Source organism: Toxorhynchites rutilus, chromosome 2, assembly GCF_029784135.1.
Source record: "Toxorhynchites rutilus septentrionalis strain SRP chromosome 2, ASM2978413v1, whole genome shotgun sequence".
Taxonomy (NCBI): Eukaryota; Metazoa; Arthropoda; class Insecta; order Diptera; family Culicidae; genus Toxorhynchites; species Toxorhynchites rutilus.
This window is the reverse complement of record NC_073745.1, coordinates 34474054-34501378: the sequence shown is the minus strand read 5'-3', so window position 1 is coordinate 34501378 and position 27325 is coordinate 34474054. Positions and strand designations below refer to the sequence as shown.

General features: G+C 38.0%; 1 protein-coding gene across 2 annotated transcripts in view; it reads left to right on the top strand.

Moving 5' to 3' along the window:
- The window catches only part of LOC129770761 (protein O-mannosyl-transferase Tmtc3-like), a 640228-nt gene that overhangs the window by 41186 nt on the left and 571717 nt on the right, over positions 1 to 27325 (top strand). For both annotated transcript variants that reach the window (XM_055773813.1, XM_055773812.1), the window contains exon 2: positions 7674 to 8193. In XM_055773813.1, coding sequence (XP_055629788.1) covers positions 8008 to 8193 — 186 coding nt within the window. In that variant the 5' untranslated portion in view covers positions 7674 to 8007. The remainder of the gene's footprint in view (positions 1 to 7673; positions 8194 to 27325) is intronic.

The window sequence follows — 27325 nt, the reverse complement described above, 5'->3', positions numbered from 1 at the left end:
AGTTGTGCAAGGGCGTGGTCTGAATTGTTCTCTGTTCGTTATCTTCCTTTATTGTTTATATTATCATCAAATGCTCGTTATTCACGGAATGTGTAAGTAAGCACCAGAATGAACAGAACAAATGTATGGCAAATTGGGAATGCTTCCAGTCCTAGTCACTGACATTCCTTTCCATCATTGTCCAACTGCAGTTCTCTCAACTCACTAGTGCCTGGTTGTCTGACTCTGAAGACCTTGATTATTATTCTATTAGTCTTTTTAGAATCATGTATATCATCAAATTGATTTTGGTTCAATTTAGCGGCATTTAAAAAGAAAAGGAGAGATCGCGCAGTTCAGAAATGCGGTTCAGAAGAATGAAAACGGGTAGTTTCCTCTGCTCATTTACACGCATTAACTTGCGCATCCTCTCTAAAAAAACGCAGAAGACATTTGGGAAAAGGATACAAAACATCGATAAACAGCGCAATTTAGATTGACATCAAAGCTGGGCATCCACACGAAAAAAAAAATGAATAAATGATTATTCCTCGAGTTTCATTGAATTCTACATCGGTTGTAACTCATACCGACCGCTACTTGAGAGCGTTAAGGCGGTGGAAAAAAGAACAATTTGATCAAAAGAACAATAAATTGAAACCCAAGTAGATTTATTACTCAAAAAAATACTCAAAGAATTACTACCTATGATTAGCAGACTTGGTTGCGATTGAGTCTCACGAAAAAAAATTGCATAGTAATCGTTCAAATAATCGCTTTTGCAGTCATTAATCGATTAATCTATAAATCCAACAACAACCGAACATAACTAGTGGCTACTTGAAATTGCATTTTCTGTCGTGTAAAAGATGATTTTCAGCGGTTTGTTCTACACTTTAAAATAAACTACACGATATTTGTATGAAGTGTGTGAGCTTTTTTTCTAACCAATATATCGTCTGTTGATTGTTTTTCGAAGTCAAAGTCTTGCAAATGAGGGCTTTGACTACGCTTGAGGTGACTCATGTGAAAAATCCTATTTTGTACATTTTTTTAACATTTCGACTGGTATCTCTGGTATCTGGTATTATTACGTAATTGTGGCGTTAGTTAGTAGACCGGAGGTTTTAAATCATACAATCTAGGCAACTTATTTATAGGTCCATAACCAATAAAACACTTATCGACCAGGTCCAATTCTTGCATTTGGGGCAATGAAAATCCGTAATCATCGACCGATAGTGAGCTCCCTGACAGTAATGTTTAAATGAAAAAATCGGACAAATGGTTCCGCCGACCCAACTGCCCATATTTGTATAGGTGACGTAAGCGACAAATTGAACAAAATCGGCTTTTTTGCTGCAACACATTCTGCGCTGCTCTTATAGCTACTATTCTCTGTTCACTGCATCGCAATTTTTGTGTTTATGATGTAATTACTTCAATTTCTGCTTTTGGAACTTCAAGCTGATAATAAAAGATTGGTAAAGAAATCAAAACACTATTGGTTCCAGAATCATGGCTAATGAGTTGGAATCTTTTCGCCTTCCGTGTCGAATCTATCATAGACTGGCGGCAAATCCAAAGCACCACTTCCAGACAATGTTTATGAAAGTTCTTCCAAATCTATGTGTTTTTTTAAATATCCATTTAAACTACTGACGGAGACGTTTTGACTTACATCAAGCTATGGGAACAAATGTTTATAGAAGCAATTGATTGTCCACATGAATTGACGTAAGCATTTTTCAAAAAGAACAAACATGTTTTAATTCACAAAATCTCGTAGGCCCTCTTTTTACCGATGATATTTTTCAACTGGACAGATTACTCATTGGAAATGTGCATGGTTAAGCTTTTAGGTCAAAAACCAACAATCATTCGTATTTTCTACACTCATGTTAGGGAATCATTGATGATTGGACTGACTGGTTCTGGATACATTGTCACTTCTTGGCTGCCTAGTGCCTAGTGGAAACCTAGTGAACGCTATTATTTTGGCAAACCATTTACGAGACAAAAAACTCGTTTCAATACTAAACCATAATCTTTCTTGAACTTTTCAGCAGAAGTTCTTGAAAATAACTTTATCATTCTGCTTTTCCACTTCTTTTATTGAGGAATACAAAACAGTTTTTTTTAATACTGACTCCTAGATTTTAGCGAAGAATATGTGTAACGAAGATTATCTGCCGCAACGGATCGTTTGATTCGTAGACATATTTATTTGCAATCAATATTTTTATTATTGTATCTTTAAAAAAGGATCCGTGGTTATTTGTTACTAGATGATGTTTATTGACACACCTCGGGTAACACTAATCCAATTCATTCGGGAGAGCGCACATGGAAGATGACTTTTTTAGGTTTGGTAATTCATCTATCGTGTCAAAAGTTATATGCATTTGAAGATGAGTGAATTTTTCAAAGAAATAAAAAACAATTTTATGAAAGAGAAGTGGAAAGCATTGAACCAGTTTTGCCACATTTTCTGGTACTGGTAAGAGTAAAGACATTTCACATGTGTCCTTTTTCACTCAATATCAAAATCTGTATCATTAAAAATATATGTTGCATAGAAAATCTGTTTAATGAACATGAAAATTATTACTCAAGCCCTACCCATTTTTTTGAATGATGCTTATACATACTCTTGCTAAACTTTGGTTGAATACTGAATACAGTTAATAAAAGTTTCGAGCTGTCTCCACACCAAGCGCACCAAATGTACTGCCGCTCGAAGGCTGTCGTCTGCATTTCCCTATGATAGCATTTAGATTGATCTATTAACGACAACCTCTCACTATAACGCGTCATGCGACATATACAGTTACAGTCGTGTACTATACACGACTACTTTTACATACAACCATTCCATGCCAAACCGATAAAGTGGTTCTCAGATTTTCGTCAAAATTCACGGGTGGTCTAAAAAATCAATTTTTTACGCTTCCATAAATCACATTTTTCAAAAATGCATTATTTTTGAACCACTTAACCGATTTAGATGAACGGCACATTGAATTAAAGGCAATGAGCTAGCCTTTTATATACTGAACTTGCAAAAATGAATTCAATTTTCGTAATTATTGATTGCCGTTTTTTATCGTTTCCATGCTATATTTGGTGCTATATTTTTTTTATTTTATCTTGTAAGTTGAGGAGTTTTTACCGTTCTGAATCATATTTCGGACACACTTTCAAAATAACTTAAAATGCTTACTGTTCTGTTGATATAACTAAATGGCTACTCAATTGTTATATAAATTTTATAGTTATACTAGCTGTCCCGGCAAACTTCGTCCCGCCCAAAATTTATTTTTCATTATCACATCCACGTTTTCTTACTAAGGGTCCAATCGCAGAACTGTTCTTTGATTGATCTTCTAAACTTTTACTCAAACTCGACATTATAATATCAGATTATTTTCAGACACAATCCTCGTCCAAGATTTTTCATCCACTTGCAAATAACATGTTTCACCGTTACATGGAATAAATGTTTGATACAGAAAATATGATATAATGAAGACAGCCCTAAATCGGACCATTCCTTTCTCGTGTTTTGCTCTCATCAACACGTTCGGCGATCCATTTTTATTTATATAGATAGAAGACGATATAAAAGTGCGTTGTATCCCATTGAAATCAATTTCCACTTTCGAACGAAGATCAATTTCGCTAGCGCAAACATCAAATGGACTAACAACGCTTGTCAATATGTAATTGTAGAACACATGCGCATTGAATTTCTCGAATTTTCCCATTTTCTTTCAGTTTTCCGAAAATTTGCAATTATCATGTTTGGTTGGAATATGTTTGGTTGAAATATGTGCATTTTTATAGAACCCCCTTTCCTTTCCAGAAGAGGAAGGGGTGTGATATCATCATAGAAACATTTCTCGTACCCAAAAACCCGCACATCCCAAATTTGATTCCATTCGCTTGATTAGTTCTCGAGTTATGCAGAAGTTTGTGTTTCATTTGTATGGTAGGCTTCCTTTAGAGAGGTGGGAGGAGTGTCGAACTACCATAGAAACGTTAATCGATCCCTAAAATCTCTATATGTTAAGTTTGATTCTATATGTTTGATTATTTCTCGAGTTGTTCAGCATCCTCACCCTCCCACTTCAGAGAGGAGAAAGGAGTGTCAAATCATTATGAAAACATTTATGGCTTCCTAAGCGTACATATGCCAAACTTGGTTCCATTTGCTTGATTAGTTTTAGACTTATGCAGAAATTTGTCTTTTATTTGTATGGTACCTCCCCCTTAGAGAGGGGGAGGAGTATCGAACTAACATATAATCATTTATTGCATGCTAAATCCTCTACATGCCGAATTCGTTTCATTTGCTTGATTAATTTTAGAGTAATTCACATGCTAAATTTGGTTTCATTTGCTTGATTAATTCTCGAGTAATCCAGAAACTTGTGTTTCATTTGTATGGCAGAGACCAACAGCTCCACACCCCCCCCCCCCTAAGAGAGGGGGAGGAGTATCTAACCACCATATAATCATTTATTGCACCCTAAAACCTCCATTTGCCAAATTTCGTTTCATTTGCTTGATTAATTTCCGAGTAATGCAGAAATTTTTGTTTCGATTGTATGGCAGCCCCTCTTTAGGGAGGGGGTGGAGTGTCTGACCACCATAGAAACATTTATTGCACCCTAAAACCTCCATATGCCTAATTTGGTTTCACTTGCTTGAATAATTCTCGAGTAATGAAGAAATTTGTGTTTCATTTGTATAGCAGCCCCCCTTAAAAAGGGAGGAAGAGTATCTAACCACCACAGAATCATTTATTGCACCCTAAAACCTCTACATGTCAAACTCGTTTCATTTGCTTGATTAGTTTTAGAGTAATGCAGAAATTATTGTTTCATTTGTATGGCAGCCTCTCCTTAGGGAGGGGAGGTGGAGTGTCTGACCACCATAGAAACATTTATTGCACCCTTAAACCTCCACATGCCAAATTTAGTTTCATTTGCTTGATTAATTTTCAAGTAATGTAGAAATTTGTATTTGTATTTGTAATGTTTGGTACGTCATATGAAAATTTATCAGCTCTTTAAAAATAATATAAACAGGTCTCGAAATAAATAATATTTATAGAAGTTCGCCTAAAAGTAGCTATTCGGAGTGCAGCACAGTATTTTTATAGGAGGACTCTAAAATACTCTAATCAAAAATTAATACGTCCAGCAAATTTTTAGGAAGATGCACAATACGAGGGAAATAAAATGAAAAGAAACAAATCAGATTGGAGCTAAATCAGAGCATTTTTTTCTTTCTGCAGATCGTATTTTTATCGCATAACTGATATTTGTTTAGCTGATATTAATTGTTTATTTGTTTGAGTTTAAATTCATCTGACAACATCGTCTCAATGAAATAAAATACTTATAACTAGTTAAAAACACATTAATACATGACATTAAGCACATTAGAATTCTCGATCATGTTTCTGAAGCGTTGTGACGGTTCTCCGAAATCAAAAAAAAAGTTCTACTAATGAAAATGTCCTTATCATTCCCGTTATTTGTTTATGATGACCAAACGTTGAACGATGCGGGAACGGTTGCAGCAAATACGAGGATTGTTAGGTGCATCTAATTCACCACAAATTAGTTTGGCAATGAAAGTGGCTTGCCTACGACGTTCAAGCGTATCCAGAATCAGTAATCGACATCTAGCTATATATGGCGGCAGATTCCGAGGATCACGCCGAGGTAGATGCCTGAGCGCTCTATGGATGAAGCGTTTCTGAATTCGTTCAATCCTGATGCTCCACATGTGTTGGTAAGGGTTCCAAACTACCGATGCGGTTTCAAGAATTGGCCTTACAAGAGAACAGTAGAGTGACTTCAGGCAGTAAGGATCGGTGAAGTCCCTAGATATTCTTGAAATGAACCCAAGCTGTCGAAAGCGGCTTTTATGTCGGTATAAATAGCATCAACTTGAGCTCCCTCCTCAAGGCGGTTGACACAAAACGAAGAGAACTCTAGAAGATTTGTGCTAACCGAGCGTCCTGACATAAAACCATGCTGTATTGGTGAGATATAGCTCTTCACATCGAAGAAGACAACATCGTTCACGATCATCTCAAATAGCTTGGATGCGGCAGAAAGGCTGGTATCCCGCGATAGTTGATCACGTTGCACTTATCTCCTTTTTTGAAGAAGGGAAACATATAGGAGTGCTTCCACACATCTGGAAAAATTCCTTGATCCAGCGAAGCAGTGTAAATATGGGAGAGTGGCAAAGCCAAAGCTGAAGCACATCGACAGAAAACTATTGCTTGAATGCCATCTGGGCCAGAAACTGTTGACCGTTTTCGAATCTCATTAAATTATTCGTAGCGTCTACAGTTTTTCACCACATTTCTTGTACTCGCTGCAACGCAAGTCATTTCTGACGAATGAAAAGGTAAAACAAAATTTTACTGAGAACACGTGCTTTGTGCTGTCGAAATTCAAAAGTTTGCTCATGAATTTTACAAAAACTGTTGATTTTTTTTTCCTTATGAAAATTCCACAAAGTTTCGGGGCAAAATATTGGCACGTTTACTCAAACGTGTCAATATTGTTCTTCAAAAGTGCCCAAAATGTCAGCGTTCTATCAACCAGCTCATTATCGGCATGTTGACGGGTGTTCTGCACAGATGAAAGTTTCCATTTTGACGGCCGCACGTGGCGCAAACTTGGCGCGCCAGACTTCATGATCGAGCGCTGGCAAATCCAAACAATTTCGCCGGAAGCGTGAGGCGAACATTTTCGAGAGAAATCCTCGAATTGTTTTCGTCCATGGGTAAGCAACCGAAAACTGCGGAAAAATGTCGATATTCAAATGCTGCTCCAAAGCACTTCGCCAAGTTTGGGCTCGACTTCCACCGAAATCGTCAAATTCGAGGAACGCTGGCACAGGGATAATTTATATTCATGTATTTTGCATTAATCTTCCCGAATAGCGAGAATACGAGATCAAAAAACGAATCCTGTTCATTCTTCCGAAAATGGACTTGACCTTCCGGCTGTCATTCAGACGGGGAAAAAAAAATAAAACCATAACTTGTGATGCTTGACTTCGGATCTCTGCTTTCAGTGATATAATACCCTTGAGTAGTTGACGAGAAGCTGCAGCATCTCGAACGGAGGAAACACAGTACACAAACGATGGAAAACCGCGGCGCACTGCTCGGGAAAATCGCTCTCATAAAACAAACGCAAAGAACAAACCTCCGCTTCCGCTCTCATCCGATCCTCTGGACCGTCTTAAGAATTGTTCAGTCCCCTCTGACTATATCTGCACAATGTCTCCATTCCACCGAACCAACTATCGTCGAGTTCGGAGATCGGTTTGTTTGAAATTCATTTCGCTTCTTTAATAACATTCTGCATTCTTTGTCCATTGGGTGGCGAGGAAACTGATGGCAACTCTAGTCTGCCGGGGTCACAGTGTCATCTCGAGAAAACTTTTTCCCGAATATGTTTACTTCAGCCGCCATGATGTTGAGATCCCTTCTCAAACGCACTTGAAAAAAAAAAGAAAACAAAGTAACCAACAGGAGCAAGTTAGATGCTTCCAAAGATTTAATTTAATATTGAATGTATTATAAACTTAATCCGATGTTCATCTTCTCTTATTCTTTATCTCTCATTCGGTTTTTTTTACCCTCGCTTCCTTCACAGATGCTACCCACCCACGGACGTCGTCACCGCCCAGCAGTGGTTTTCTAGACCAGCAGAGAGAGGCAGAGCGGCTGGGAGATTGTTTCCCGATGTCAAATTACGAGCGAAATTCAATTTTCGCCAAACAACACAACAGAGGCCATTGTGCTGAAGAGTTTTTCGCGTTATAAGTATCTCATCACGTCGTATCGGAGCGGGGGGAAAAAGTAGAAATAATTTTCCGAGTGGAGTGAAGTGTAGTGAAAAACGGGGAAAAGTTAATCAATCGCGTAAAGTAGGTGAAGCTAGGGCCTTCGTATGTTGTTTTGAGGGAAAAGTGGGAAAAGAAGCGAAAATGTCATCCCATCATCTGTACGGGGCACTCATTGCCCTGACCTGTGTGCTGTGCTATCACAACAGTCTGAACTGTGGCTTCGTGTTCGACGATATCAGTGCGATCAAGGAGAACCGGGACCTGCGGCCGCACTCGTCGATCAAGAATGTCTTCCTCAACGACTTCTGGGGGACGCCAATGCACAAGGTAAGTTTGCGATGCACGAGTTCTGATTTATCAATTTACTGAATATGAATGAATATTCCTTCATGATTGGAATGGTGACAAGGTGTTGGAAACTCGATATCGCTGGGTGTGATCATGGGTTTTCTTGCTGGTGTCTGCTGATTAGGCGATTGTGTCTATGATTGCAAGATTTTCATTTTCGCAGTTGTTGTCTAGTTTATTTCATCGAGGGTTTCACATTATCTTTTGCCATTGACTCCAGACATCGTCGTTATTTCGATTCGAATTTCCCCAGGTATTAGGAACCTAATTATTTGCTCATGCAGCTCTCGTTTCGAAGAATCTCATTCTTGACAATTTTGTAGAATTTTCTTTATAATTAGTATTTTGAAATGGCATATACCGTTCTCAATCATATTTCGGACAACCTCATATTTCGGACACTTTGTTCTAATATCTTGAAATGCTTAATGCACTGATGATATAACTATCAAATTAATATCACAAGTGCTTCTTTACAGTAATCCCTTGGTTGCATTTCATATGAGAACTACATTTGAATTTTAACATAATAGGCAAAAATCTGACAACACTACTCATTATCGTTCGTGTTTGAAGTTTGCTTTGCGTGAGCACGTAGAATTTACCCGTTCATAAATATTTAAATTTCTCCCGTGTTTCATCAGTTCTCATCATCGTTAACAGTTTACTCTGATTGCTTGGTAAGTGTTCCGCAGTTGATTATAATATATAATCAAGTGTAATGTAATTTTCGTCCAAAAAATTACAAAATAAAGTGTCCCAAATTTGAATTCAATCTGTCCGAAATTTGATTTAGTGTCCGAAGTTAGATTCTTATTCGCTTCATTCGAAAAGCATTTTATTCGATGATTTTTCTTTTGGGTTTTCAATCAAATAGGTACCAAAGTAGAAAGTTTAAAAGTATATTGAACTAATTTAATGAAAATATCAACCAAATAATACCTTTGCATAATATCTGTTTTCTGCATCATATGCATTAAGCGTCCGAAATATGATTCAGAACGGTACGTATGTAATTGTACGCAAACTGGAACAATGACGGAAAATTTTTTTTGTGTTTACCGAAACAAGCGCGTCGCGAATCGATCCTGCACGTTCAAAATTGACATCCGAACTATCTGCTCGTGAGTTGGTTGAGCTTTGAACTGAATTATCCCAAATTCACGATTTAGAGGACGTCTCATAATAAAATCTGAAAGTGCCAGAAAAGTATAATAAAAATTGTAATGGGTTGTATCTAGGGCACACCCGCAGTTTTCGACGTAGAACTACGGAATTATATTAAAGGGTGTGTCACATCAAATTGCATCACGGAAAAAACGCTGTAGAAATTCGCCCAGTAGACCGATCCTTTTGAAAATTCTAGACAGTAAAATAAAAACTATTAAACAACTTTTGGCATTTTCTTTTTATTCATACTTCGAGCCCAAGCTCGTATGCTCGCACCTTCCCCTTTACCCCGTCCATAAGTTTCTGTACAACGTAAGGTTGTAGTTTTTTTTAACAGAAATCCATTTTCTCTTGAAGTCCGCCTCCGATTTGACAACTTTTGGGTTCTTCCGGAGGGCCTGCTTCATAATCGCCCAATATTTCTCTATTAGGCGAAGCTTCGGCGCGTTGGGCGGGTTCATTTCCTTTGGCACGAAGGTGACCCCGTTGGCTTCGTAACACTCCAACACGTCCTTTGACTAGTGGCACGAAGCGAGATCCGGCCAGAAGATGGTCGGGCCCTCGTGCTGCTTCAATAGTGGTAGTAAGCGCTTCTGTAGGCACTCCTTAAGGTAAACCTGCCCGTTTACCGTGCCGGTCATCACGAAGGGGGAGCTCCGCTTTCCGCAAGAGCAGATCGCTTGCCACACCATGTACTTTTTGGCAAACTTGGATAGTTTCTGCTTGCGAATCTCCTCCGGAACGCTGAATTTGTCCTCTGCGGAGAAGAACAACAGGCCCGGCAGCTGACGAAAGTCCGCTTTGACGTAGGTTTCGTCGTCCATTACAAGGCAATGCGGCTTCGTCAGCATTTCGGTGTACAGCTTCCGGGCTCGCGTCTTCCCCACCATGTTTTGCCTTTCGTCGCGGTTAGGAGCCTTCTGAACCTTGTATGTACGCAGGCCCTCCCGCTGCTTGGTCCGCTGGACGAATGAACTTGACAAATTCAGCTTATTGGCGACATCCCGGGCCGAACTTCTCGGATCACGTCTAAACTGCTTAACTACGCGCTTGTGATCTTTTTCACTGACGGAGCATCCATTTTTGCCGTTCTTCACCTTCCGGTCGATGGTTAGGTTCTCGAAGTATCGTTTTAGTACTCTTCTGACCGTGGATTGGACGATTCTTCGCGTGATATCTTTCGCATGTATCACAAAAATAATTCTTTCGCCTTTTATCTTTTTGTTTGAACATACAGAACTATGCTCTTTACATCTACACAGTGCCGCAATACATGGAGTTTTTAATTTTTTTCTCATGCATGGATGATAACTTTTGTTTATACTGAGTATCGTTATACATTACTAATAGTAGCACCGTTTTGGTTCGTGAATAAGTTCACAAGTCCTTAAAATTCGTTTAGAAGAAGTGTGACTGATACTTTGTTGCATAAATTATAATATTAATATGCTTCTTTGCTGGGGTGGTTAAAAGCAGATAATCGACCGCAAAGAGTTGATACAGACCAAAAACACAGATTTTATTATGGCAACCCTGGCAACAGTCAGGTTACCCTGCTGGAATTTGAAAGCATACTTTCATGAAATATACGTTTATATTCCAAATTCGTATTCGTATTCTGTTCTTCTTTGTCGTAGCACACCTCGATACAGAGGGCTTCCTCTCCTTGTATCGAGCTGTGTGTGTATGTGTGTGAAATCAGCATTAGGCATGAATGATATTTGCTCAGTCGTATCTGTGTTTCCATTCTATTCAATTTTTGGTTTCCGCCTCTAGTCCTGAGAAGGGCTCTTGTGGAAAGGAACTCTATTCCATACTCCACTTGTCAAGAAAACAAACCTCTCCCGATCGACGCTCTGCGGCAATCATGTTGCTTCGATGACCACCAAACGAGAAGTGGTGTGGCTTCAAATCGCGGATGGCTTATTCCATTTCATTCTTTGTTTTTGAGAGGCTTTAAACTTTGCAGTTCATTCGCCTCTGGATGGTTTATTTGAACCAAATATGTTGAAAACGGGCAGAACCGAATATATCAGTTGCTCGTTATTGACAGCTCTGGTGGGGAATGTACACAAATCGACAGAACAAATGTATGGGAAAATGAAAATGCTTCCAGTTTTCATTAATTCAAACTGTTTAGGCATTAGCGCATTGTACTGTATAGTATACTAGCTAACCCGGCAAACTTCGTCCCGCCTATTTACTTGATTAATTCTCGAGTAATGCAGAAATTTGTGTTTTATTTGTATGGCAGCCACCCCTAAGAGAGGGGGGAGGGGTATCTAACCACCATAGAAACATTCATTGCACCCTAAAGTTTCCATATGCCTAATTTGGTTTAATTTACTTGATTAATTCTCGGGTAATGCAAAAATTTGTGTTTCATTTGTACGGCAGCCCCCTCTAAGAGAGGGGGAAGGAGTATCTTAACACCATAGAAACATTTGTTGCATCCTAAAACCTCCACATGCCAAATTTGGTTTCATTTGCTTGATTAATTCTCGAGTAATGCAGAAATTTGTGTTTCATTTGTATGGCAGCCCCCCCTTTGAGTGGGGGAAGGACTGTCTAACCATCATAGAAACATTTATTGCACCCTAAAACTTTCACATGCCAACTTTGGTTTCGTTTGATTGATTAATTTCCGAGTAATGCAAAAAATTGTGTTTCATTTGTATGGCAGCCCCCTCTAAGAGAGGGGGAAGGAGTATCTTATCACCATAGAAACATTTATTGCATCCTAAAACCTCCACATGCCAAGTTTGGTTTCATTTGCTTGATTAATTCTCGAGTAATGCAGAAATTTGTGTTTCATTTGTATGGCAGCCCCCCCTTTGAGTGGGGGAAGGACTGTCTAACCATCATAGAAACATTTATTGCACCCTAAAACTTTCACATGCAAACTTTGGTTTCGTTTGATTCATTAATTTCCGAGTAATGCAAAAAATTGTGTTTCATTTGTATGGCAGCCCCCTCTAAGAGAGGGGGAAGGAGTATCTTATCACCATAGAAACATTTATTGCATCCTAAAACCTCCACATGCCAAATTTGGTTTCATTTGCTTGATTAATTCTCGAGTAATGCAGAAATTTGTGTTTCATTTGTATGGCAGCCCCCCCTTTGAGTGCGGGAAGGACTGTCTAACCATCATAGAAACATTTATTGCACCCTAAAACTTTCACATGCCAACTTTGGTTTCGTTTGCTTGGTTAATTTCCGAGTAATGCAGAAATTTGTGTTTCATTTGTATGGCAGCCCCCCCTTAGAGAGGGGGGAGGGGTCTCAAAATATCACGAAAACCTTCCCCGGCCCCAAAAACCCCTACATACCAATTTTCATGTCGATCGGTTCAGTAGTTTCCGAGTCTATAAGAATCAGACAGACAGACAGACATCACTCCATTTTTATATATATATAGATAGATAGATCAAACAAATCTTAGAGAATTTCCGATTCCATTGGTGTGCAAATTATCAGAATTTGTTCGTTGTGAAAATAGTTATTGACGTTTACTTTATTTCACAAAAACGTGATCTGTTTTCTGATTTGGCACCCTTCCTGAAAGACGTAGTTCTACGTCAAAAGGCAAATCATGAGACCCATACGAAAGTGGTGCTTTTTTCCAAATGAAATCCGAAGTTGTTATTTCAAGGGCATAGCGAAAATGATGAAAGTTTCATAATGATTTATCCTTGAAGCAAATACGTGGACTGATTTGATAAGTTTCAAGACACAAATTGTATGGAACTGTCACGCGAAGCAAAATCTGCTGGCAAAAAACACTCAAGGATTTTAAACGAGAATTAGTTGATAATTGTGTCGCTATGGAAGTTGAAAAGTACTGTAATACTGTTCTGAGATAAATTTTTGGACACTAATTTTATATCTCGTTCGATCGGCAGAGTGCCCTGGAAAACTGCAAAATAATAAAGAGGTCAAAATTCTCGAAAAAGTTCCTCGTTTGGCAAGCAATCTGTAGCTGTGGACTGAAGAGTGATACTTTCGTAGCTTCTGGAATTATAAAATTTATCAAAAAGGGTACCTACAAAGAAGTTTTTGAGGTATCAGCATGAGGTTAGGCTCTATTGTTTACTAATGGAAGATGATTGATTATATTGTGATTATCAGTTTCTCGACTATATATACGAGTGAAATGTTCTTGGGCATATTTGATTATTTTATTTCTCTTCTCTTGAGCCTCTTCGGTCATTCTATCTATAGATAAAATTGCGGTTTGAATAATTCTATAGCCATGGAGCAAAATTCTGTGCATAGCAGTAGTCAGAGGGTATCAAGAGTACAGGTCAACGTAAGGTTTTTTTTTGTGTCGATACAGTAATCCTTATTTTTTTCTGGATCTATCTGCTTGGAGCATGAATTTTTACAAAAACCTACGGGCAGTATTTGCCACCATTGTTGTTGTCAAATGCTCCAGGCGTTTGTTCGTCAATCATGAGACCCATTCTAGTTTTGAAGCTTTCCTAAATGTGAAAATTCCATTGATTGGTATTGGACTGAAATACCGATTTGTTCTTATCTGAAATTGTTTTTTGTGGCATGGCATGTGTTTCGAACCCAGATTTTCGCCAGCGTTTGAACCCCAGCCGATGTGGAATATCATGAATTCAAAGCAACGTATCCAACCATGTTAAACTCCAATATTGTAATTTGACAAGCATACCAATGTTGCGCAGATGTTGTATTGGTTAAGGAATTGACGCATCTTCCATCAATCATTGTGAGGAATAATGAGAATGAAATAATGTCTTTACTGCCTTTCATCATTATCTCCAAGGGCTTTAACTCAATGATTTAATTTTATTTTTTATAACTTTTTAATAATAAATTTTATAATGTATAGCCCTAATTTATATTTTATCCTCTACATATTACTGTGATTCTAAAATTTTCATCAGTAGATTGTTATGGTTTTAATTCAATTAAACCATAGATAAAATTTCAATATTAAAAAAGTATACTAAAAGAAAATGCTGTCGCTTTTCTCATCGCTGTTTTTACCTATTTTTTTTTGTCGGGCCTAATGTGATCAAATTTTACAATATCTAATGAAAGAGATTTGTTTTGTATAGTTTTTCGAACAGCTTTTCCGTTGACGTCAAAAAATCCAAGCGATCATTGAAGCTTCAGAGCGTTCCAAAGTGATGTACTTTCTTTCAAAAAACTTCAATTTTTTTTTTGAAAACCCCGATTTCATGCACAAATCTTTGTTTCTCATGTTTCGTTATTCTTTTGATGTAAAGGTTTTCTACAAAAACTGATGTTGAAATTTCAATAACAGTTTGTGAGCTGTTGAACAATATTATTATAATATTTATTTAATATTTAGCCATTCCATGTCAAACCGATATAGTGGTTCTCAGTTTTTCATAAAAAGTGGTAGATTTGTTCTTTATCGCAAAATATTAGACCTGTATTTTTTTTTATTATTTTGTTAGAGTATGAAAAAAAAAAGATTTTTCGGACCACAATAAAATGGAGATTATTGTGGTCCGAAAAATCTTTTTTTTTTCATGTTTTAAAAAAATACGTTTTTCAATAATTTTATAGAGGAAGTGGGGACATAGTCTGCCCATATTTGTATAGGAGACGTAAGCGACAAAATGAACTAAATCGACTTTTTCGCTGATACGCATTCTACACAATGTTATACGTATGCTCAACATGCAAACAAACATTTTTTGTTCGAAAACATTTGAGCAATTTTGAAAAAAACGATTCCAAACAATCACTGTTTGTCCGCATAAAAGGCGTAGTTCCATACAGCTTTCATACATTGTTCGAAAATCAACATCTATCGAACATCTATCTTGAATATTTAACCCCAGTTCAATAAAATACATCGATATTTTTTTAAAAGTTCACTTTAAAACATCATTTAGTTGTTTTTTTTTGTTATTATCGCCAATTTCTTCATGTGATGGTTAGAACTATAACAAGAGCCTCTGGAGAAGATTATAGACTTACCGATAGATTTTCGATCGGATAACTTTTTTTTCTCGGCGCTTGATTTTATCCGACATCCGTTTTGTGAATGCTCTATGTCTCGATGAATCTTCTACTGCCATCCGTAACTCCGCGTCGTTCTGAATCGTGGCCGGGGAAATGGATTCATTTTCACCTTCCGTATCGGAACTATCATAGATTCGCAATAAATCCAAAGCACTTTTTCCAGACATTTCACTAAATTTCTTCCAAACCTCTTTGATTTTATCCTACAACAACTGAAACTATCGACGAAGACGTTTTGAATAATAGCGGAAACGTAAATGTGAACACTACAGACAAAGCAACCTGGTGATTACGTCTAGCTATGCGAACAAACGTTTGTTGGAACGATTGATTGTCCGCATAAATAGACGCAAGCGTTTTCCAAATGGTCAAAATATGTTTTAATCCGCAAAATCTCCTAGGCCCTCTTTTAACCGATAATATCTTTCAACTGGACAGATTTTCTCATAGGAAATTTGCATGGGTATGCTTGTAGACCAAAGAACAACAAAAATGCGTTTTCCCAACATTAATGGTGTTGGTGATTACGTCTCCTATGCAATCATGGGCAGTAGTGGTCACCCTAAGGAATATGCCCATCTCCAGCGCCCACATACCGATTTTATTCCCGTTTCTCGTAGAACATTATAGTTCAACTCATTGTTCTTCAAGATAGCAAACGGCTTTTACTATAAAAATTTGAAATAGTACACTCATTAGAAAAAAGGTGAAAAATCGAACTTTCTTTTTGCTTGGTCACCTAGTGCGGGCAATGTGATCACCCGCACATATCAAGCTAAATAGGATAGATTTATGGTTTTTTTTCGTCCAAATTTGTTCAAATCATATTTGTTATAGTAGGTACATGTATGAAATAAGCTTGGCCTAATCACCTAGAATCTCAATTTAAATTTTCTCGAGGATACAAAAACGTAGTAAGAAACACATAACGTTCCGCATAATGAGGTTTGGTTTAGTTGGAGTGGCATATTTATCCAGGGTCAAAGCCACAAAAGGTTCTTCTTCAAGAGCAGAATGTGATGATATATATCAGCTTTAGTAAACAGAACATTGTAAGTTGTTATTCATCTATGAGCACATTGCCCCCAAAAATGAAAATAATTTATATGCTAATTAATCGCTGAAATTAAACAAAATATTTGTTCACCTCTCCTAGAATATGTGAACAGTCGTCCAAACTGATGATTCCTCCAACATATCAGATTGAATAAACTAAATTTCACGAGACATTCCTTAGATACAATGCGCACAGAACTACGGCCGAATGGCTATCGAGAGAGTAATTTCTGTTTTTATTTGTATTTTGACATGCGACAGCTCTACTGGTGTACAGAATGACTCAAAAGTCATTAAATTCTTCAAACATAAGGTGACTATCAATACGGCAATATATCGTCAATATTTATACTACCAAACAAGCAGGTGACCACTTTGCCCCCACTACCCCTAACTTTTGAACTATTGAACCGATTTGGATGATCGGCATACCAAATTACAGCCAATTAGCTGGTCTTTTTTGGAAAGATACTACAGTTGCAGGAAATTTGAATCTTGTCTTCATTATTATTTATTGCATTTGTTTTTTATAATTTTCATGGTTTTCATGGAAAGCTGAGGATTTTTTACAGAATGTATCGAAATCAAAAAGGTGTTTTTTTTTCGTTTTTGAGTTATATTTTTTCAAAGTGATCATGTTTTCAGTCTTCGTTCAATATTTATATGCGATTAGACTAGATCTAGTTTATTTTTTTTGCGAGTGTGATCTTCCTTCCTTTCTGATTTCGAGATATTTTATGTAAAAAATCCTCAGCTTTCAATAAAAAAAATTAAAAAAAAGGAAATATAAAAAAATATAGCGCTCTTGGTCCCGACATCACTTTTGCAATTAGAGAAACTCTTCGCAACATGGAGGTTTTTGAGTGATTTTCGAAAAGCTGTAACTTCGCGAATCAACGCATTAAGATGGGATGTACATCCTTTTATTCTACGCTCGTATTTTTATGTTGCTGTGTGTAGGTGTAGTAGAGAAAAATAACGAGATGAAAAAAAAATCGTTTGCTTCCTGTTTCTGAAAGCATTTAAAATATAGACAAAAATATTTTTTGCTAACTGAGTCAACAGCAAATCCAATTAATCTTATCAATCAGCTTGCATTCGATCATTAGAACGTTCCCGTAGCAACAAATGAGCCTTGTACAGAATTTATTGAAGTTTCCAAAACTGCCTTCCGATTTGTGTTGCGATCATTACAGAAAATTATAACATCATTACACAATCTTTACAAAATTATTGAAATGTTCATCATCCGAGACGGATGAGGATTTCCATTTTTCATCAAAAATATTTCTACAGTAAAAATGTCCTATAGGAACGTTCTAGGAATCATGAAAGCTGATTTGAATTGCTATTGATTAAGTTAGCAAAAAATTATGTTATTCTACAAAAGCTTTGAAAAAACAGAAAGAAGTCGACTCTTATATAACACAAAAAGCTTAAAAAACTACGCACGTTTTCTCATTAATTCATTTTCTCGAGTTCTAAATAGTCGCTTGTTAAACGTTATTTATTATTTACTAATTGTACCCTGCCACGCTTTGCTGTGGCACATTGTGGTTGCATGGTTGAGTTGAATTTTAAATTTTTCATGTCAACAATCCTAGAAGAGTAGATTGTTTCTTACGAGAGCAAAAAAATCGAAAAATTTTCAAAGGCATTTTTTTTTCTCGAATTATATTTCATCTTTCAATTGAGTAAAAAGACATCCATCAGGAGTTAGCTGCTTCCTTCCGTACCTAAGTGTAATTATTCTGATAAATTTGAAAAAAGTGGTATTTTAGGGGTGCCATTTTCATAGTTTGCCAGGGGCGCTGACTACCATCACTACGCTGCTGCCTGAAGGCGTCTCAATGTATTATTAGTGTTTGTCTAGAACAGAAGTTTTCCAATATAATAAATGATTTTCGGACGACTTTTACGGCTATTGTCTGCAGTAACGCTTCATCACCCGAACTGGATGTAATTTTATCGATGTATTTCTATCTAAATAGTTTTTATGATGATAAATCGTGATAAATCTTTGATAATTCCTACACTCCAAACGTCCCTGAAAAACGGCACGTTGTTTTTGTTTTCTTCATTTTTGAAAACAATCTCGAATATGAGATTTTTAGTAAGAACAAACCTCCTTGCGAGAGAATTGCAATCATCCAAACTCAATCGCTGTCGTAAATCACAACTTTCGACATAATCTCCAGCGCTCACTTTATCGACCACTTTCACCTGGCGAGTTATGAAATCGAATTAGGTCACCGATAACATAATGCTCGATAACAAGTTCAAATTACGGCCATTTATTATCGCCCGAGGCGCCGTCTCCCAATTCCACCACATTAGCAAAGAGAGAGACAGAGAAGAGAAAAATTTATATAGAAGGGTGAGGTAGGGTTTGTCTCCAATGTCGAGAAAATTCGCTCCATTGAACTGAACAACTCTTCTCGTAACTTTAAATGACCCAAAGCGGGTTTCGACTCCCCACACCCCCAAACAGGTTCGTATGAAGGTTCATTCGTTCGTTGCTCCGCCGCCCGGTGTCGGTGGCCATTTCCAAAATGTGAACTTAAGCGCGCCAGAGATGATAATCGCCCACTTGTCTACCTTTCACGTATCGGCAATAAAGAATCCGGCACACTCCGCTTCTGTCACCCCTCCGAAATTCATTTCTCGCTTACTAGCAGCTCCTTAACGAGACAACATTCCCTTTCTCGCGCTCCCCCTTCGGAACCCTCCTCTCCCAACCATCCGTAAAAGTTTTCCCAATTAAATTTTACTACTCCCATCCCTTTTGGTTTGCTTGGGGCGGTTTTGGGGGACATTTGCGCCATCAAGACGAAAAAAAGGAAGAGTCCTCTGCAGCAGCTTCCTCGGGATCCCCGCGGGTGGCACGTTTCGCAAATTGTCTTCGTCGCGAAAGCAGTCCCATCCTGCTGATGGGACGATGCTCTCCACTCCCGTAGATAGATATGCAGATCATAATGGGTCGGTCCACGGCGAGGGACCGATAGACGACGGATCTGTACTGCGGAAGGACACTCCATGCGGGATGAAATGGCAGTGAAATTATTGTCACATTATCGTTCAATTTTTTAGACCGGAGCCGTGTGAGAGGTGGAGAGAGGGTCCTTTACGCGGCAACAAGCGAAGAGAGGAAAAAAAACCGGAATCTGTCTCGCTCTGTTTCCTGTTGCTGTTTGGAAAGTGTTGAAAGTGCGAAAATGATCCGGCTTTAAAACAGTCATTAAAAATATATTTACTTTTAAACATTCTTCCGCAAACTCGCACGGTGTGCGGAGCGACGTGGGTCGGAGTGTTAAGGTAAAGTAACATCCGACGGACCGTCGCTTTGACGGAAGAGGGATATTTTTACTTTCTTTAAATTTTTATCAGCATTTAATCGTTTGTCGTTGCTAGAGCTTCTTTATCGGAAATGACGGAATATTGTGGAGGCGCTGGAAATGGCTGTCATTTTTTTGAAGCTTGTGACAGAAGTGTTTTATCGCGGAACGTTTCGTTTGCCCCTCGGTTATCAGATTTGTTTCAATTTGGTTGTTAGGGTGGCATCGAAGGATGATTAAACGAGATGCAGTTTTAGCGAATGATTTTGCAACCGTCAAAGCTTGAAATGATGATTTGGAACATCTATCCAAAACATGGCAGATTCCCCATTTTCCACGTAAACCCATCAATACCTGCCAGTGCAAATCAGAATCGTTCCTGTTGGTGGTGCGGTTACGCTATCTTTCCCGATTTGCAGCGCCTTTTTTCGCTACAGTAAATATTCCCTCGTCATCTCAATCACCGTTGTCGTCGCTCATACACACACACACACACACACACCGAGCGAAGGCCACACCAATCTTGATCAGTGAAATGCAAGAACGTGTAGAGAGAAAAAAAAACCTCTATCCTTTTACTGCGGGGGATCAGGAACTGGTTCAGCATATCTCCCGTGTTATGCTGCTCCTTCAAATATATATTTTTTTTTCGGGGGAGCAAAATGAAGTTATTCGCCGCATCTTCTCGGAAGTTAGCTCCATTCCTCCGTCGATGCTGCTGCTGTTGCTGCCGCTACTGTTCACGGATCGATGGATATTTTCGCGTTTGCACAATGTTTCCGTCGTGAATTATGTGCCGCGTTAGCTATGCTCTTTCTTCTCCCCGTCGCCGTCACCGAGTAGTGTGCATTTGGATAAGCTCGGTGGGAAATTGCGAAGATTCAACTAAGGGCTGTTTGCCGTCAGCAACAGCGCTCATCGAATCACCAGAAGATAGCTACCGGATGCGAGGAGAGCTTCGATGGGAGAAGAGGATCTTTTTGATGGAAGCGTGTGTTTGTTGGCAGCGTACACAGAATTTATCTTGCGATTTGAGACCTCACCATTTTTTTTTTCGAACGCCCTGAGTGAAGGATTCATGAAATATTGCTCTAAATACAGGAATGATGCGACTAGAAATTGAATCTGGATGATTTTTTTGATTTTCATTGATGGTTAACGCGTAAAAATATTTAATGCGTAACAAACAATACTTAAAATTACAGTTAGAGGCAAAATAAAGTGTCCATTTTTTTTTTCATTTGTTTCATTTTCCTGGTTAAAATTCAACGAAAACACATCGTAATCATTTTGAAAATGTTATTTATTATGTTCTTTTCATGTTTTGTTAATGTTATGCTGGTAAAAAAGAAAGTTTTTCTGATAGGAAAAAAAAGTTAATATTCCAAAAAAAAAAACAGGGGCAAAATAAAGTGTCCAACGCGAAAATCGATATAATTTCGATAAGTTTCCATCGTGAGGCCCCTCGAATTTGTTTGTTTTGTGTATTTTGACGTTTCATAAACAACTGGCTTGGCTCTGGAGCATTCAAACAGGTGTCTACATTCGAATAAGTTGTAAAATATGGAGAACGCAAAAATTTTCGGTTCCATTCCATTGTCCATCCGGAAACTGGTTGTTCGTGATGTCAATAACGGCCAAACGCACCGGGAAGTGGCTAAGCACTACGAAATCAGCGGTATGAAAAATCATGAAGAAGATGAAATTGTTCGGATCGGTGGTGGATCTCCCGGGAAGAGGACGGAAGCCCAAACCAGGACGAACAAGAAAATCATTCGTGAGGTGAAGAAAACCCAAAAATTACGATCCGGCAGATACAGGAAGAGCTCCAACTTTCGGTACTGTCCGTCCCCGCATCCAAGCGAAGGAGTACCATAGCAAGATCGCAGTGAGAAGGCCTTTCATGTGTTGTGGACCGACGAATTCAAATTCGAGCTGTTCAACCGGAAGAAGCGGGATCGTGGCGCAAGTCGGGTGAGAAGCTCCAAGACCGTCATATCCAAGGAACAGTCAAGCACGGAGGAGGTAACGTGATGGTGTGGGGTGGGCAGTTTGGGAAAAAATGACGGAATCATGACAGCTAAGTCATATTGCAATATCATGCGGGAAAACCTCGAGGTATCCCTCAGCAAGACGGGCCTCGAAGAGCGCTTCGTTTTCCAACAGGATAACGATCCGAAGCATATGGCCAAGCTGACGAAGTCATTTTTCCGTTTCTGCCGCATCAAACCGCTTGAATGACCCCCACAAAGTCCTGATCTGAACCCCATCGAACATCTGTGGGCCATCCTCGATGCTTTTTAAGACTGTTGTGACAAATAAAAATACTTATTTTGATGCCCTGGAGCGCGAGTGGGAAGAACTCGACCCACAACACTTGCACAACCTTGTTGAAAGTATGCCGAAGCGCTTGCAGGAGGTGTTGAAGGCTAAAGGAGGCCATACCCATTATTAAATCATTCTTGTTTGCCTTCAGTTTGATTTATTTGAAGCTGTACTGATCTGAACACTTTATTTGGCCCCTGTTTTTTGACGTAGGACTACGTCTAACCGGAAGATATAGGGGGTGAAATAAAAATCTAGGTACTGAACAAGTAGGAAAAAATGCAAGATTTGGAACGCTTATAACTCGAGCATTTCTCAATAGATCTCAAAGGTTTTTGCATCAATTGATAGGAATATATCAACGCATCTATCATAACGAATAACATTTCATTTTTCTTGAGATAAATAATTGAATAATTGTGAAATATCAAGCATTGTCAAAATGCACTATGTGCCCATTTTTGATTGGTCCATTTTGTGCTCCTCAAATCGTACCGACAAAAACGGGCAACCAGAGCAGCAGCGAAATAGAATGAAGCACGATTGAAAAGGAAAAAGAAAAAAATGAACGAAACATTGGTCGCAGTCTCACACATGCGTAATTCTCGAGCCAGCCAGTCAGCTTAAAAATCCCCGCTCCGCTGCCGTAACGATCATTCTCATTTAAACCGTACACCACATCGGTTCGCATCACAACACATCAACAAACCAACCCAAGCAGCCATGTCTGGACATGGTAAAGGAGGGGAAGTGAAGGGAAAGGCAAAATCCCGCTCGAACCGTGTTGATCTGGAGTTCCCCGCAAGGGTAGCTAGGCCGAGCGCGTTAGTACCAGTGCACCAGTCCACCTAGCCGGCGTTATATAGTTTCGGCCGCCGAAGTGATCGATTTAGCTGGCAAAGCTGCTCGCGACGATAAGAAAACCCGCATTCGGAACAGAACACATTCAGTTCGGTGGACATCAAGACAACAACAGGCAGTTGCAGCGAGTGGCGAGTGGCAAACGCAATCGCAAAACGGCAGCAGGTAGCAGAAGAACAAAGTTTGTTCTTTATACAAACTGCTTTGGTGGCATATCCAGAACAAGGCGGCATCGAGGGCGTTCTAAATGGTTTTTTTACAAAACCACGAGTACAAAGTTTTCTAAATTGGAACCATTCCATAAAACAAGGCGCTTTTCAGGGCCATTAAACCTTCCAAAAAAGAGTTTAGGAAATACAGTTCAATGCTTTCTAAAACATTATCCAAAATAATAATAAAACACAAATTGATTTTTTCATAATTTGTTTGCCAGGATCTGATGAGTATGTGAATTTGACAGTTGTTCTGAGCTAATTGATAGTTGGGGACTTTCCTGATTATTCAATTTTCACCAATTCTTAAATTGTTTCCAGATTGAAAGTTCAGTAATTTACAATTAGTTCGACATTTAGCTAATTGGACGGACATGTAATGCGACTTATTTAGTTGGACATTTTTGTAAACATAGAGTTCGGGTCCAAATTATGACCCCACATTGAAAGTCGACACTATACCACTGTCATCGCAAATGTTCAATTACAGGTTAAAATCGCCTCCAATGCGACACTGAGTGGTGCTTCGGCACGTCGCATTGAATGTAATTTACTGTACAACATGTCACAAAGCTGGATGGGAAGAAATTTTCCAACTGTGAAAGCTGTGGCGAGTGGCAAATGCAATCGCTAAACAGAAAGGTTTAGCCGAACAAGATGGGGATATCGAGTAATAACAAAACAATAAACTCTTTAGATTGAAGATAATTTTGTGATCCTGAAAAGGACCCTTTTTAGCCTGCATGTGAATCCAACGAGCGAACAAATCGTAATGAATGTATTTTTTTGCCATCGCTCCCTTTTAACGCTCATTCGTTCGTCTCGTTGGACTCGCCCCTCTGGCTGAGTCTGCCGATTTGTCTCTATCCTGTGAGTGTGTACCGCTAGAGTATAAAACACGCGGACCCCAAAAAAATATCTTATTTTCTTTCAAACCGTAAACCCGTGTGGTTGTACGGCATCGGCATCGTGGACGTAACAAAGGAGGACAAGTTAAGGGAAAGGCAAAGTCCCACTCGAACCGTGCAAGTGTGCAGTTCCCTGTTGGTCGTATTCACTGATTGCTCCGCAAGGGTAACTAGGCCGAACGGATTGGTGCCGGAGCACCAGTATACCTAACAGCGATTATAGAGTTTCGGCCGTCGGAGTGCTCGAGTTGGCTTGCAAAGCTGCTCACGACAATCAGAAAACCCGCATCAAGAACAGAGCAGCTTCGGTTCGGCGCTCATCAAAGCAACAATTAGTTTCAGTGAGTGGCAAAGTGTTTCTCCGGCACGTCGCATTACATGTAATTTACTGAACAATATGTCACAAGCTGGATGGGAAGAAATTTTCCAACTGTGAAAGCTGTGGCGAGTGGCAAACGCAATAGCTAAACAGGAAGGTTTAACCGAACAAGATGAGAATATCGAGTGATAACAAAAACACAACACCAAAGGTTCTTTTCAGAACCATCAACATATTCATAAAGAGTAAACAGTAACCTAATCCATTTTTCAGGTAGATAGGTAGGTATTCACGTAGGAGAAGAAAATAAAACAATATATTTAAAATATATATTTAACAAAAGCTGTCCCCTTTGTATAGTCCTACGTCACTCCGGTTATGTCCCCGACATTACCCACCCGTCTTTTTTGAATATTAACTGTTTTTTTTTTCTATCAGAAAAAACTTTCTTTTTTACCAGCGCAACATTAACAAAACTTGAAAAGAACATAATAAATAATATTTTCAAAATAATGTTTGATGTGTTTTCGTTGAATTTTAATCAGAAAAATGAAAGAAATGGGAAAAAAATTATTTGGACACTTTATTTTGCCCCTCACTGTATATTAGAAACTCGGCTAATTATTACGAGTTCATTTAATTAAATATAAAGAGCTTGGAAGCAGCTCGAACTCAAAATAGTTAATAACGACATCAGTCACATTCTTGCAGAGCCGATTTGACATGGAAAGGAATTTCACTATGATACCTGATATTGGCATTTGGAATTTAAATATGATTTCGAAATCTAGTTCTAATTCTTGATTTGATTCTGGGAACCTTATACAATCCATGAAAAACGAATCCACCGAAAAATAAATTTGCTTTGATTCTACTCCAACCTCGAATATTAAAAAAAAGACACAAACAAGAATATTTTGTTTTTCGCCTTCTTATTCTTGCGAGAAAATATCAGGTCAGGTGAGTCTCCATTGTCGGTTAGACCATTGAATATTTTTACGTGTCAATGAAAATGAAAACAAATCATCCAGATTTCAATTCTAGTCGCCTAATTCCTGTATTTAGAACAATACTTCATTCCGGGCGATCGAAATGCATAGTTCAGAATTAGGAGGTCTTAAAACTCCGATGTGCACATGTGCACATTTTTGAAAACTGTTTCGAGTAAAAATATGAAAAGAAATAAATATAAGAGATTTGAAGAAAATCAGCTGCTGTTTTTCTTCAGTCGACTGTGAGCATGCTGAAATTGATCTGTCTCTGGAATTTAAGTCTGCTGAGTAATTCCGTGCCAAATTAGCCAGCCGCTGACCCAACACTCTCCGATTTTTTTTTTAACCTTGGGACTAATGATAAAAGCTACCCAAAATCACAATTTTTATTTTCATATGATCAATATAAATAACGACTGCTTTTTTAAAAGGGTGTATTCAAAATCGTTGAATTTCCGTTCAAAAAACCGCAACTCGAAATCCAGATGTCTGACTAAATAATGATGTTTGACAAAGTTGTTACTCAAAAATTTAATTTAATATTAATAACTTTCATATCTCAAAACATCCCCCTATCGATATTTTTATTGGAAAATCTTTTCAATCTGACAAAGTTTGACGCACAGTGGTGGTGTGTCGGATTCACCAAAATGGCGATACGAGTTTAAAAAAAAATGAAATTTCAACACTTTGTGAATTCATAACCATTTAAGAAAAGTAACATAAAAATAGAACCTACAGGCGATTTAACATGAAAAACTTTATATAACATTTTATCATAAGACTAACTCGAGAAGCAATCAATTTAATATAATTAAAATCATGTTCGTGTATCATTAGAAAATGTATACTGCTGATAGACAGTACGATTGAGGTACCGACATTTTAGTAACAATATTTTTATTATAAGAAATTGGTTATATCTCAGTTCTAGTCTTAGTTCTAGAATAAAACGTTATCTATATATACATTTTTATGTTGAATCACATGTAGATTCTTTTCTATATGTTATATTTTTTAGATGGTTACGATTCACTAAGCATTGTAATTTCATAAATATTGAAACATTCATATCTTTATTTTGAAGAGTCCGACACGGCACCACTGTACGTCAAACTTTGTTAAATAAAAAGGGTTTTCCAATAAAAATAAACAAAAAAAATATAGAAGATGGAATGTTTTCAGATATTAATGTTTTAATTATCAATTTCCATTTTTGAGTATGATTTAAGTCATTTCATGATTTAAATTGGTCGTGTGATAATGAAAATTGTGATTTTGGGTAGCTTCCATCATAAATACCAAGTTTCAAAAAAGTTGGAGACGGTCGGGTCAAAATTTGCAGTTTTTTGGCTGATTTTGGGTGGAATTGCTCTGCTACTAGATTTAAGATAAAAAAATTTAATTTTGAGTTAGTGTCAGATTCTGTGTACTGGTTATTAATCTGATCTTGGAGTCATAACCTGAAATCTGAATCTGATGCAAGGATTCTCATATATTGTTTAACTCTAATTTCTGAGTCTCAATGTAGAATCTGCGGCTAAAATTTGAATCACGAAACTAAATTGTATTTCTTATTTCGGAATATTAATCTGGAATCTGATTCTGAAGTATACATCCAGATCTGATTCGGATACCGGAATCTGTTTTTTAAGTCTCAATAAAAAATGTAAATTTAAAATAGAAATCTGATTGTGAGCTCTAATTCTGAGTGCAAATCGGACTTTCCAGCTCGGATTTGGAATTAAAATCTGGTTCTGGAGTCTGAAACTTATTTTAAGAAGCTCGAAAAGCCGTTCTGAATATATATTCCGATTTTAAATCAGATTCTAATCAAGTTCTGGAATCATACTCCACTAGATTTGATTACTCAATCTAACATGATTGTGGAATATAAATCTGA